Raw genomic sequence first — 15,238 nt, forward strand, 5'->3', positions numbered from 1 at the left:
CAAGAAGTCTTTGTGCTGAGGAAGGTCAGACATTTCAGCGTGACGATGCTTTCTTTTATGTCTTAAAAAACCCAGAAATATTGTGAAATGAGAAATGCCCAGATAATAAGTAATGTTTTTCTGCTGGGCCCGTGGAGTTTTCAGAAAGTTTGAGTGTTTAATTAGAGGAGGAGGCCCACCCATAAATCCTTTTAATGGGTTCTAACCCTGTGGCGATTTCAGAAGATGGAAGGTCTGCTTGGTGAATTTCTACAGTGTGTGTCTGAGAAAGCCAGCAGAGCTGTAACTATTAATTATTATTCTCCACTTGTAAGCAGTTTTATTTTGAAAATCTTAAGATCAGATTTTTTCGCGTGAAGATTGTTAAGTGATTACGGATATATGACATTATTACAATAAGAGTACAGAACACAGAAGGCATCAGTGACAACACACAGGTGGGTTGCAAAGTGGCTTGCAGAGGAGCATGTAGGCCTCAGTCACACAGGCCTGAACATGTATTCCTCGATCGGTTGGTGAGTGGTTTCTGGGTGAAATTAGTCGTAAAGACGGCGCTCCACCAAAAAACTGATTGCGATTTGTTTGGACTGCTGTGGTTGCCTGTAGCTTTCATGGAAGACGTGTAAGCTCCATGCTAACCTCGCATGTTTCTAAAGGGAAACTCAGAAGGAGCACTTCTGAGAGCATGTGTGTACATGGGGTATATCTTATTTTACTAGGTTTGAATTTGGATTTTGCTAGTGCCTAGCGAGTAGTTGGCGTCTCCTATGCAAACTATGATCGACCACGACAATCTCGTACCAACCAAAGCAACTTCCTGCCATCACTTTCCAACTGGATGAGGAATCTCAGTTTTTCCCTTATCAACCGGTAGCTCCCGCCGGTCTCCACACCTGTGTGACTGGGGTTTAAAGCAGCTTACATAATGCTCAGGTTAACCCGACCAGATTCAAGATTTATTCAAAATTCTGTCTAAAAATGAGCATTTGTTCTGTGATTTAGAGATTTGTGTGTCTGCAGAACCAAATGTCCTCTACAGATTGTGCCTCTTAGTTTAGAGGAAGGCATTATGGGTTGTTTGTAGCTAAATGGGCTAGCGAGGTTATTCTCACATGATGTGAAATTTGCTTTGTCTCACTGAGGAAATGTCAGAATTTTTTTATTTTTTTGTGGCAAAAGACAAAATCTTTGTCAAGCAGCCAAGAAATACAGTGAGAGGACATCGTGGTGAGAAACTTTAAGAGACGGGCTCATGTTAGAATTAAAGCAACACAGTTCATCAAATTGATTTGTTCCAAAAATCACACATTTTATCCCCTTCAGTCTCCAAAGTACGTGGGTACTCACTTTCTGATCCCAGTGCCAGGTCCTGCCTTGTTCCATGAGCGCCATGCACAGTGGAGCTGCTGCTGGCTCTGTGCAGGGTCCAGCTCACACCTGACTGGGGATCAGCTGACCACCCGCACAGGCTCTGCTCAAAGCCACACACGGCCGACAGGGGCGGAGTGGTGGCTGTGAATCGAGAAAGAAAAACAGATTACAAATAAAGGTTTTAAAAGTGTCTGTTTGGACTAAAATACTACTGATTACCACCCGAGAGCTTCTTCTGAGTGCTTTTGGTATTATGTTGGATTTAAACAAACAAAAAATCTTTTGTGAGACTCAGTCCTGTAATGGCAGGGTCTTTATTTTGATAGTGCTGTGAGCGACATTCGCATTGTGTTGAGATGTTTTGCAATAGCGCTCAATGCAATATGACATCTTGAAAATCATACTGAATACAAATATTAGAGTAAAGGAGAATAAAAGCCAGACTGAAAGAAAGAGTAATTGCAGCAGACTGCAGAAATAACAGAAAGCAAACACAGACAGAAAATGGACAGAAAGAAAACAGCGGAGCAAAAGGTGAATGATACAAAACTCAAGGGGTGACATGAAAGTAATAAGATGAGCCCAAATGAGAAGGAAAAATGATGCTGTAATTAGACTGCAATAAGCTGCTACCTTCAGTTGTGCTGAAACAAAAAAGCAAAGGCACTTCCTTAAACTACATCATAATACGCTCTGCATAAACTCCAGTGAGGCAGTCGGTGACCTATAGCTGTGAAATCATATTCCCAATATGTGAGCCTGTGTTTGTATGAAGATCCTCTGGCTGTGCGAGCTTATTTTCACTCAAACAGAGCTTCCTGTGGGACTATTGAATCTAACAGACTTCAAAGCCCAGAGGCCCCACGGTGCACACTGACATCATGAGTTTGACCTTAAGAGCTCGAGTGTGTGCACAAGTGTGTGTGTGCGGATGAGAGACGAGCAGAAATAAATGCATGCGTGCATGCAAGAAATCTGCATATGTGAGAGCGCAGATAGCATGCACTTGAATGAAGAAAGCTTGAGCATGTGTGTGTGTGTTACAGCAAAATGTGAAATAGTCATGAAAAATAACCGGTTTGTTTGCATATGTTGACTTAAAACTTTTTTCCTGACAGTCAGCAGAACTTTGAAACTGACGTATTTCAGCAGGAACTTTAGCACGTGTGGCGCATTTTCTGTCCAAAGTGAGGACACTTCACCCCGGAAACCAAGAAAACAGAGCTGAAAAGAAGTGGCGACCGCTGCATTTTAAGTCACAGCATGGTCTTTTTATAAACCGAGCTGTTTTGTGTGGGTACATCTTTTTTATTTGCTTTTAATGATACATTATGAATGTCTTTTAAAATAGACCCTCTACATCTTGCCCTATGACAGCAGGGATAGACTCCACCCACCCTGCGACCCTGAACCTGTGCCGATATGATGTGAACTCGGTCACACCACCAATGCCTCCAACATGGATTTTGTTAGGATGCCTGGGTCGTTGAGTTTTGAGTTTTGAGTTCATTATATTATTTATCATTTCTAGTCTTTGGTTTCTTGGTTAGAGTTCTGCCTTATGGTTTACGTCTCTGTTCCCTCTGTTGCAGTGCCTGCCTGTGAGTCTGTGTCTTTAAGTTCAGTCTGTTTTACTTTGAAGGTCCATGTCTTATGTTAATGTATCTGGTTTTGCTTCCCCTGTTTCTTTAGGCCTGATTTGCCCCAGCTGTGTTTCCCTCCTGTTACCCATTCCCTGATTGCCCCCTCTATGTATTTAAGCCCTGTGTTTCTCTGTGTCTGTGTTGTGATCTACCCTCATCTTGCTGCGTGTTGTGGCTGCGTAAGCGTATTTTGTATTCTCAGTTTTGTTACCCTTTTGAGTTCAGCATTAAAGCTGTTTAAGTTCACGTTTGTCTCCGGAGTCCGCACTTTGGATCCTTTTCCTGCCTGCACACAGCCGTTTCATTACAGATTTTTCATATGTGAAAAACATCAGTTTTGTGTGCCTGGCACAAATGAGTGGACGTGACACCAGACAGATGAAAACACACTTTTAAGAAAATAAGAGGTGAGAAATTCACGTCGAGGAGGCGAAAAAGGTTAAAATTTGTGTCTAGAAACACAAACCAATAGATCAGGTTGTGACTGTTTCACAAACTGTGTGTGTGTGTGTGTGTGTGTGTGTGTGTGTGTGTGTTTACCAGATCTCATCACAGAGGTTGTCTGTTCCACTCTAGGTGTGGTGGGGGTCACAGTGTCAGGTACAGTGGTGGTTTCTATCAACACAAAAAATAAACACAAAGGGTTAGAATAGAATAGAATAGAATAGAATAGGCAATAGATAATTTGTTTTATTGTTTTCTCTCCAAGACAGTCAAACGCTTTGGGGTCCTTAGGGTCTAGTAAAGCGTTATACAAATACAGGCCATAATAAGCAGAGACGACGCTGGGCTTGGAATAACTGATTTGAGCTCGTCTTGTTAAATATTCACAGTTTGTTCTGCGACTGCTTCGCTGCACAGTGGAAAAGAGTAATATTTTAACAGTGCAGCTGTGATGTTTGAGCAAAGCCAGGCTTTAGACACAGTGCTAACTGACGATGCTTTAATGCTCTTCGCCGTTTTCGGGGGCTGTCGTTTGTCGGGATCCAGGCAGGGACAGAGCGAGCTGATGCAGTGAGCTGGCACTCAGCTCAGGACTGTGCCACACCGCTCTGTTTATCCACTGCAAGCTGGCATGCACGCTCACACAATGCTATGATGATAGATGCTGCACTCACACTGACCTTGGAGCACAGCAGCGTGCATCGAGTGTATGATAGATCAAACACACAAACACACACTCACAGACCTGCAGAGCAAAGACGTCAGCATTCGGGTATGACAGTGTAACCCCGAAACCTTCTGGTCTTAATAAGCAGTTTTTCTACTGCTGGTTAAGATTCCTTAAATGGCAATGAATGCCTTCCCATCTCTCTCCCTCACACACACACACACACACACACACACACTGGTGAAAGTAAGTGTGTGTCTGCGTGTTGACGTAAGGGAACAGAAGATTGGCTTGCGTGGCACAAGCCAGACACCACAAACCTCTCACCAAATTATTCTCAGAAGCTACTTTTTTCTCCGTCTTCTGTCTTCTTTCTTCCCTCCCTTCATATTTCTTTCCTTCTTTCCATTTTCTGTGTCTCGTTTGTCACAATAAATCGGACCAGAATAGCCTCTGCTTTGCAAAACCACTATTGCCACCACAAAAAGCTCTAAACACACACACACATAAACACACATGCTCCCTCTCTCTCTCGACTCTCCTGCATAGAAGTGAAATCGTACCCAGTCTTGTTTCTGTTTTACCACAACCGCAATTTTCGTCTCCATAACTCTCTCCCTCGCTCTCTCTTTCTGTCGTTTCTCCCTGAGGTATATTTCGATTTCTCCTCGCCCCTTTGCAGCTCTTTCTTCGTCTCTTTGTTGAGATTGGGTCTCTTCCTGTTGCTCTTTCTCACTCTCCTCCACCTTTCAGCACTTTTCTCTGCGCTGTAACTCTGTCCACTGTTATTTGATGTAGATTCTAATCACCAGTTGAATCTCAGACTGCTGCAGATTTGCTTCGAGTGTAATTGTTGTAGATATTTCCATGACTCGCGCGGTGATCTTTCTCTGTGTGTGTGTCTTGTTTAGTGTTAACTGGTAACCTTTGCAAGCCTCTGCTAATAGCTTTGAGTGCACTGCAGTGTTGTGGGGTTCATCCACTCTAATGTGTGTGTGCGCGTAACTTTGAGTTGTTTACACAGTCCGCTCACAGTCAAAGTATGCACGATTATTATGTAAGCCCAAACACTCATGTTGCTCTTTCAGCACAGACACACATGCACGCTCAAAATTAGATATTAACATTTAATAAGCAGCTCCCAGCTGCTGACATTAAGCTGTTTTAATTTGGTGCCCTTTACCACTGTAATTAGCCCCCCATGTTGAGGGGAGAGAGGGAGGAATAGGAGACGAGAGGGAGACCCAGAAAAGGGAACATAACCCTTTCCACCTCGCACCACCAATTTCCTAATTAGTGACCACACACAGCTCCAGTCAGCCTCCTATTTCAATCTCCATCTCCTCTCCACCTGCCTAACTCAATTTGGCTCTCCTTTCCTCCCCTCTTCTTAACTCCTCCTACTCCTCATCCTCTTCTTCAATCCACCAGGTTCCTCTCTGGATCAACTGTAAAGATCAGAAATAATTTAAACAACTTAATTTAATAATATTTTTAAAAATGTTGTTGCAGGAACTTGAACTCTTACTTGCTGAATGGAAATAAATGACAGGACAAATACAAGGTGGCAGAGTTCAGTCACTCGTGGGAAGTTTGAAACAGACGTGCATGAGAAAAACCAATCCTGAGATTCTGCAGATGGGTCCACCAGAGCAGACTTACAGAAACCTGCAGAGACCCTCCGACTCGATCTTTTCCACACACAGACGCACACTTTCTAAACTGAAGAACAGAAGGTGTCACAGGCCCAAGGGCTCATTGTAAAGCTGCTGACTGAGCAAGGCAAAGCGGAAACACAGAGACGAAAACTGTTCAATTATGGAAAGAGCTCTGGGTATAAATCTACCTCTGTCAGCCTAAATAATGACTACTGACACTGTGTGTGTGTGTGTGTGTGTGTGTGTGTGTGTGTGTGTGTGTGTGTGTGTGTGTGTGTGTGTGTGTCTAAGAGACAGAAAGCTGTTGCTACTCAATTATTGGTGACATGGTGCATGTGTGTAAGTATGGAGGGGATTTCCTCCACTTAATGACTGAAAGACTGAAAGACTTCCTTACAGATGAAACTTGCTAACCTGTGTGTGTGTGTGTGTGTGTGTACATGTTTGTGAGGACAGAAAATTGGCGTACTACTATACTTGTGGGGCCCATCAGCCACTTATGAGTATGGTGATCGCTTTGGGGAAGAAGCTGTGTGGAGAGCAATGGCGTCTTCGGTGGATCTGTTAATAATAATAATAATAATAATGGATTTCATTTATATAGCGCTTTTTGGGGCCCTCAAAGCGCTTCACAATTCCACTATTCATTCACTCTCACATTCACACACTGGTGGAGGCAGCTACAGTTGTAGCCACAGCTGCCCTGGGGCAGACTGACAGAGGCGAGGCTGCCATATCGCACCATCAGCCCCTCTGGCCAACACCACTTGGTGGTAGGTGAAGTGTCTTGCCCAAGGACACAACGACCGAGACTGTCCGAGCCGGGGCTCGAACCGGCAACCTTCCGGTTAAACGATGAACTGCCAACTCTTTGAGCCACGACCGCCCTATGCTGTTAGTCCGATATGCAAATTGGTGTGGGTCCAGAGCCGGGGGGAGACTGGTTCTGATGCGCTCCAGAACCAGTTTCTCAAAGCACTTGGTGATGACAGCATTATACTTGGAAGCAGATAAAAGTAGAAAATCTGATCCTAGTGCTGTGCAATGAGTCTAAAGGAGGGGGCTGTTAAATGCTAAAATATGACATCACATCACAGGTGATGTTGGAAAACATCTGAAGGTCAAATCAGACAACTGTTCTTAACCCAGAACAGTTGTCTGTGGTTTGTTTGTACTGTATGTGACTTAAGCTCATTATGACTCCATCTGTAAATGAGTGGTTTGGAAAATGAGGTCTTTACAGCAGCGTATTATTTCCAGACTAAATTGTACAGAAAGCTACCAATTATATAAAATTTTAAAATTATTTTTTAATGATAAGTGGACCACAAGGTTTCACATTAGTAGACGGGGAAGGAGAGTCTCTTCAAAAACTGAGCACATGACTGTGGTTAAAGAGCTGCCAACAATCAAACTTCTGGTTAAAAGGCAGAGCCATGAGCTGTGCAGCTGAGAAGCAAAAGCACTCTTCATGTCAGGAAGCTACAGACAGTAAATTGCTCATTAGCCCATTGTGCAACAAAGCACCACAAGGTATACGACTGTAATTGTTGCCTTAAGTGTCAAGACAAGTACGACAACAACTGAGATGATAAAAAGAAGCTGCTGGCAGTGAATGTGTAACTACATCAATGAAACATGGTGAGCTACAGAGAAAATGAATTTAAGTGTGGAAAGAAACATTAAGCTAAATAGGCCATTAGGATCTATGGAGAAGAGAAGGACAGCTTGCTCACCAAGCATTAATGAGCTGTTGTCTCCTTCCAAGACTCGGGCGTGGTCGGATTAAACCTCAGGTGCGGCACATGATAGGCAGAACGTACGGTTTGGGACAAGGGAAACATGTTGTCTTACGTGAACACAGAGGTTTTTGGCTAAAAATAAATAATTTTTAAACATAGCGAATGAGAGCGAGGGCAGTATTCGTGTAGCCCTCCAGTTGGGCTTTTGCATTGTTTGATGGATGGAAGGAGGGGGAAAAGAGAATATTTGAGAAACACTGAAAGGCATGCTGAGCCAAACTTAAATATTTATATTGGAAAAACATGAGCTTTCATCGCACACTGAGCCCTACCTGCATATACACACAGGCATCCGCAACCAACCTGGACCGCATCCTAAGTGTTTCCATGTGTGATATCTCAGAGAGAAGGGAAGGAACAGATAAACTGAGCTATGCTGAAGTAAACAAATCCCTGTTGTGTGGTTAAAATATTTTAGATTGCTCAACACTTAACAGTAGAACATCACTGTGAGCTGCAAACTTGGCCTTTTGTCTCTGCTAAAGCATAACCCCGAACCGAGAGCACAGCTGCAGGGCATTCGGCTGCTCCGCCGTGGTGGACAATTGATTATTTGTCGCTCAGCCTGGTGCATTGTGTTATCAGACACTCTGGAACATGGTGTGGTGCAAACATTTAGAACAGCTATCCCTTCAGGATCTTAAAACTGATTGCTGTTTATTTTTACATCCCGGTTCTTCTGTAGAAGTTGTGCACTACCTGAGTCTGTTGTGCACTGATTAGATGGACACAAGTTTGCGTTTTTAAAGATGAGAGAGGAAAGAAATCACAAGTATAAAAACAGAGAAGAGAAGGTGGGGACTCTGGAGAGATGGAGTGTGTCTGTGTGGGTGTGGTGAGGGGCTTGTTGCAGGAGCCTTGGAAGGACACACTGAAACCTGCAGAAGCCACAAACATGAACAAAACCTCTCACAAACCTTTTTTCCATTTCTGCTTTTCCATAAAAAAAAAAAAGACTCTGGACAACCCAGTTAGAAAAACAAAAATCACAGTGACGTGTGCAGCTCTTTCCCAGTATCTGAATACCATTAAAACATAAAATTACCCAATCTGCATACTAGTTATTGTTACTGGAAGCAGCATTGCATTCATAACCACTTTCCTTTCTTCAGTGAAATGAGAAAAGGCAAGAGGAGCAGGGAGAGAGAACAGTGGGTGTAACTGAGGACAAATCCTGCAGATCACATGAAAGTGTCTGGACTCAGGCCATGGCCCACATGTGAATGCGATCAGCAAAGCTGGACCTAGCACACACACACACACACACACACACACACTTGGCTAAATCTGTATGACTTTCTGGAAAACACCTCCAGGATCAGCAGCGTTCCCCTCCAGGGTGCCACTGTAACGACTGACGTGTGTTTTCCTGGTCCAACTTCATCCGCGTGTCAGTGACTGACAAAGGAAAAGTTCTTGGCCATTAGTCGCCTGTGCATATTGCAACACTCGTCATAAAGTCACAGCCACAGTTAAAGCTTCCTACATGGAAATTTAATGCCGTACGCTTTGCCAACAATATTCTGAATCACATTCAATCCACATTTGCACCGGGATTTCTCACTCAGGACGACATCCTCTGTTTTTTTGGACAGTCTGTCAAACCCTCCCTGCTCGATGTACTTCCCTACATCCTGCAGAATTTCACACAGCACTCTTTTAGAGTCCATATTTTTAATAAAAAGACATAAACCGTACATAAAAGATACATGAGGCCAATATAACATTATTCTGTGAAGCCGCGAGCAGAGCAATTTATGCCGTCGTCGTCTTGGTGACACGATAGGCACGCAGATAGAAACTGCAGGAGAAGTTCATGGTCATACGCTGCTCTTTCATCCTTTTTTAATCGAATGGGGATCATAATTTGCAAAATGAACACTGCGCAGACACTCATCAAGATCTGAGCCCATTGACTTCTGATGAGTCGCCCTGCTGACCATGAGAAAGAGTGCATGTTTGTGGCTCTTCTTGCAGAGCTGCAAGCCATGCTTATCCTTCATTTACAGTGTGCGGTGAAAAGCAGCATTCATCAGCCACGAGTGAGGCTCCTATCGTGCTAATCATTGCCGTTTTGTTGGAACATAATAATAAGGAAGCATAATTTGTGTCACAATCTGGTTGGCGGTATTTTAAGACTTCCGTGATCCCGAGAGCAGCAGCAGCAGCAGCTGAATAAAAATAATGGTGTTATTAAGCACTCGGAGGCTCCGGACAAAAGCCGCTTTCACTCTGTGTCTGTGTTTGTCATTGTCTCCATTATTTTCCTCAAGCACCCCGCCCATAACAATGTAGTTATCAAATGTGATGAGAAACTAAGCATTTATTTACACAACTAAAACCAAACTCACATCTTTGTGCCAAACAGGTGGTGTGTGTGTGTGTGTGTGTGTACATACGTGCCTGCCAACAGCTAGGTGTGGAGTGAAAGAGATGAGAGTGTAGCAGATGTTCTGATAGCTCACTCGTTTAAAACATGAACAGAACTGGCAGCGTGCGAGCTCAGAGTTCAGATCCAACAGTCGGGGTTACGAGACCTAAATTACACGTTGCCTCCGTAGCTAGCGTGAATGATTAGAACGACTCCCGCAATAATATTCTGCCTTTTGTTTCTGTTTTTGCACCGAAGGTTTGGCACAATAATGAGATGGTAAACGACATGATTGCGTTCCCCCTAAGAGCCTCGGATCTGTAATTTTGGATTTCTTCATTGCAATTGTGCGCTGAGATTGTCTCTCTCACGAGAGGAAATTGTTTTACAGCCCCGTGGCCAGGTCAGCGTGCTTCACTGTAAAATGAAAGCAACGCAGGGGCAGTAATGGAAAAGCAGTTTCCTTTTAAATTCGTTAAAGCTGCTGCTGTGACTGACAGTGTGTTACACTGTCTTTGTCTTATAGTAATTGTGAGTACACTGTATGCACTGTTGTGAAGCATCTCAGTGAGGACGAAGGCTGAAAAGTTTCTATTTACATCAAAAACTACCAGGACGCAAACTTGATTCACTCAATAAAAAACTGTGAGCTGAGCTTGAACAGGCTCAGTATAGACGAAGTTCAGTCCCCAGAAAAAGAGAATAGTGTTAGCTGCATGTTAAACTGGCTGCTTGCATCGATGTGTTCCCCGGAATAAGTGTGAATGTTTGCGACTGTGTTGGAGAGCGTATGATGGCGATACGCTGCTTATTTATTAATGAATTCATTAATGCAAACCCACTATTTCCTGAGCGGTGAGACAGGCGGGATGCGTTTCGACTATTTGTGCTAAAGTGTGAGGAAAAAAGGGGGAATCCTAATTATAGGTGGAGCTGTCTCTGTTTATATTTGCTGCATCTTGAGTTTTGCTGATGTGGAAATGTTCCTGAAAAGGTCACAACAATGCAAAGCTTGGGAGTGTGAGGATGTCAGTGTGCGTCTCCTTGTTTCGCTAAACAAAAGAAGATTAAGGATCCTTTTTTAAAACGTGTAACTGTGTGCACGTCAGCTCGGTGAGAAGGACAAACGCGAATGTCTGCGAGTCTCTGACTTACGTGTAAACAGCTGTGTTCACTGGACTGAAACTGATGCACCGTTGAATATTTAATATTTAATCTTCTTTTACAACAACCGGTAGAACAAAAACACACAGGAGCAAGAAGGAAACAGGTCGGATCCTCACATCAGTTAGGATGGAGGCCGTTTAAGACGCGGACAAAGTGAAATTTAATAATGCTCACTTTCTCTAAGCCACTAAAGACGTACAATTATCTTAGTGTGTGGTTGTGTGTTGTAGTTTGGATGGTGACTGTGCTGTACACGTGAAGTGGAAGTGAACTGTTATCGTGTGTAATGCATGGATTACAACCAGAAGGCAAACATCTGGCGCGCACACATCGAAAGCCAGACCAGCAGACAACCAGGGCGAGCACAACCGCAGTGATGTGCATCTGCACTACAGTTATGGTGGTGCAGATATGGAGTGCACGATTATCACACACGTAGTTTATGAACAGGATAATCAAAGCGCTCGTGTCAGACGTTACTTCTGTTTATGCATATTTTACTTTTTCTTATGGCCAAAAAAAGCAGCTCTCCCCAGATCCTCCCCGGGTCCTCGTTGTTAGATTTGTGTTACGCTTGAACCAAAAGGTTTAACTGGAAAAACTATTAAATATAAGCAGATGGAGTTTATTGGCTTTGACTGCATATTTAATGTAGTATAGGTGTGTCAAACATAAGGCCCGGGAGCCAGAATCGGCCCACCAAGGCCATAAATTTTAGACTTTTAATTGTATTGTCACAGCTTTCCCTGCTGATAAAGAGTTAGTAAAGTCCCTCATGGCCTTTCATACTACACAAAGGTAATTAACTAACAGATAACCAATAAACGCCAGAAAAAATCCTAGTTTTCACCATCTACTATAGAAATGCACTTGTTTTTTGTTGTTTTTTACACAGAGAAAAAACACATTTTCTGTGCATTTGAAAAACTGTCTGGGTAACGAGCTCCCAGAACGTTTTCTGTAGTTTCACACTTTAGCTGAAACAGTCGTGCTGACTGGTTTCTTTCATTTCCTACAGCAGCGTTTCTTTATCATGTAGAATAACTGAGACTGTTGAACTTGCACTTTGTTGTATTATGTCAGAGATTAACTGTGTCGTTAAACTTCTTTACACTTATGTGGCCCACGATGTCCAACGACATCTCTGTTCTTGTTTCATTGAAGGAGAGACTAAAAGTTTAAAGAGGCTTCATGAAGAGTTTGACGTGTATGAAAATATCGAGTGCAAAGACGTAAATCACCACATGCTACAGCACATCGATGGTGTCATGTCAGGACTCAACACCTCCTGAAACGCTGTGATTTTCCTGTATAATCTGCATTATTCTCCGTCCACGGTCACTTGTTAGAAACTGTATTAAGAACAGAAGAGGCTGCCCTTCTGTCCCCATCATCACCAGCCTCCTGGTTAGGCCTGACACATCTGGGATATAACGTTCCCCTCGGGTTCCCCCCTCTCTCTCTGTCGGAAACGCAAATGGACACACACGTGTTCAGAGACACAGAGTTGGAGCCATCGGTCGCAGCAACAACCCCCTTCATGTCCACTGGGAACAGGTACGTGTCATTTCCTGTTCTCGTCTTCACCTGTCACAAGCTGACTGCAGCAGTAAAATCTGAAAACGCTGGAAGCAGAGAGCACGGGGAAGGAGAGGACTTTGGTCATAACAGCAGCAGGTACAGAGGTCTGGTTATGAAAACACAACTCAACTGCTGTTACTGTGTATTACTGTGTAATAACTGACTATCTAAAGGACATGATCACATTATCATGCATTCAAACATCCCAGCTTTAATAACATTGGATCCATTGTCTCTGCTTCATTTAGTGGAAATTTATACAGCTCATTATTACTGCTCAAGTTAAGCAAAAGAAAAAAAAGTGTCAGGTTTGTACAATGGATTGCTTTAATGCTTAAATTATTGTCGAGCTGAAAAAAAATGCTTGCCACAGCTAACAAGGTCCATGCAACGCTAGCATATTATAATAAATTGTGGTTACACAGCTCAGTAAAGTGGCACACAGAGTAATGGTCCACATTCATCACTTTACACACGCTGCACACTAAGAAGCACTCCTGATAAACAACGGCTTCTGCTAAAATATTAAAAAACACAACAGGAAAAGGAAAACACCAAAGTTCACCTAATCCTTCACGACACACTAGCAACATGCTACTAACATAATGGGCTGGGAACACAATATAGTACACAGCTGGCCACTATTAGTAAAAGTCCCATGACCTAGACATGTTAATCCCTGTCCAGACATGTGGAAAAGCCTCCTGCAGAGCAAGATGATTAACTTTAACCCCATGATATGTTGGAGAATCCATGACAGAAGCACAAATACTACAGTTATTCATATATATGTACGTTTGTTTGGACACAGACACAGGCTTGTTATCTTAGTTGCTCTGAAAATCACAGAGCTCTTCACAACCAGAGGGAAGGACCAAAGATCACAGTGCAGCTATTATTAAGTTTAAGAGTTTCAGAGTCTAAGAGCTGCTTTGGGAAACATAAAGAGTTCAATAGTCATTTCAGCTACATGTAAAGCTCAGCAAATGATCTCAGGATAGATAAAGAAACACTGCCGGGTAAAGAGTACTCTCCTGGAGGTCAGCGTGTTATTATCCAAGTGCATCATACAGAGAGGACTTGAAGAGGGAAATGCAGAAGGTTCAGCACAAGGTGCAAAACCAGTGTTCAGTATCAAAAGCAAGACAAACCCCATCTGGAAGCAGCCTTCATAATGATGGGCCACCAGTCTTTACTGATGATGCATAAGAAGAAAGAACCACTGGGATGAATTCTCAAGTGTAGGGACAAACTTCCTGCTCATATTCCACCAAATACAGCAAAGTTGCCTGGACAGGCAGTACAGATGGATGATAACCCACAAATACAGTGAAAGCAACTGACACATTTTTGCAGGTCCACAGGTTCTGGACAAAGAATGTGCCATAAAGTATTGAAAATGTAACATTTGGTTTCATATGACACGCTTGAATCCTTGAATTAAAGCGGAGAATCTGGCATTGTAGTGAAAAAATCCAAATCCAGCACCAGGAAAACTGTGTCGCTGTAGCGCGGAACATGCTGTGTACACATGCAAAATCTACATATCAGAGCACAAAGCCGCACACAGGGCAGATAAAAAGACGACGAGGACAAAGACAAAAATCTCTGATTTAAAGAGCATGTGTTTGGTTTTGAAATATGATCGTTTAATTTATCGTATATGTGCAGATGTATTCCACTTTCATTCCTGCTACTGTGTGGGATTGTTCATTTATCCACGGGTGCAACTTTATTTCATCTGTGTGTAGTTTCTCCTATCATCCACGTGTGTGCGCTCCTACCGGGCAGGTCACAGCCGAGAACCTCCATCCTCATGCCGATCCCGGCGGGAGACCATCTCTCTGGAAAGACTCGGATGTGCTGAGTCACTATCTCGTCAAACCTCCGCACCTCGGGAGTATCGTAGTGGCCGTTGCCCTCAAAGATCTGAGGAAGAATGTGAAAGGTGAGCACGAAACAGTTCCACTGGTGTAGAAAGACCTGAGTTCAGCTCATTCAAGCATTTGATGCTAAATTCTTTGACATTGTTTCAAAGGCAGTCAGCAATACATTTTTGCCTGGTGCCCAAATCTGTTTGACCATTTTAAAAAATTCTTAAAACAACAGAAAATCCAGTGTAGGCAGTCAAATATTGGTATTTCACTATCCCGCCTGATGAGAAACCAATAAAAAAAATGGAAGTCTTGATAAATAAGACACTAACTAGCATTGTTTCCCCGCCCAGAACGACATGTGTCAAAAAAAACAACAGACAGAAGATGTTTCCTTTGATTTCCAAATCGTCTTTGAGGCAGAAGAAGCCTCTGGCAAAAGCACAAGATTTATTACAAGCGTCATACAGACAAGACTACAGCAATCCTTTCAAAAAACGTGGGCCGTGAAAGTTGTACTATTGGTTTCATTAATTGAACTGTATCCTCTGCGTTCCCCATTTCTGAAATTTTAAAAACCGTAAGATGAATTTCCCAGGACGCTCATTTAAAAAGACAGGCAGATGAGAGAGAACAGGATTTTAACATCAGGAGAAAATC

At 43.0% G+C, this 15,238-nt stretch overlaps 1 protein-coding gene across 3 annotated transcripts in view; it reads right to left on the reverse strand.

The window, feature by feature from the left end:
- Positions 1-15,238, reverse strand: part of LOC102785402 (neuropilin-2-like) — an 87,176-nt gene that overhangs the window by 19,327 nt on the left and 52,611 nt on the right. For all 3 annotated transcript variants that reach the window (XM_006793663.3, XM_006793661.3, XM_006793662.3), the window contains exons 11-13: positions 14,489-14,633; positions 3,555-3,629; positions 1,348-1,512 (exon numbers count right to left, since the gene is read on the reverse strand). In XM_006793663.3, coding sequence (XP_006793726.2) covers positions 1,348-1,512; positions 3,555-3,629; positions 14,489-14,633 — 385 coding nt within the window. The remainder of the gene's footprint in view (positions 1-1,347; positions 1,513-3,554; positions 3,630-14,488; positions 14,634-15,238) is intronic.

Source organism: Neolamprologus brichardi, chromosome 16 (genome assembly GCF_056152115.1).
Source record: "Neolamprologus brichardi isolate AB-2024 chromosome 16, ASM5615211v1, whole genome shotgun sequence".
NCBI classification, from domain to species: domain Eukaryota; kingdom Metazoa; phylum Chordata; class Actinopteri; order Cichliformes; family Cichlidae; genus Neolamprologus; species Neolamprologus brichardi.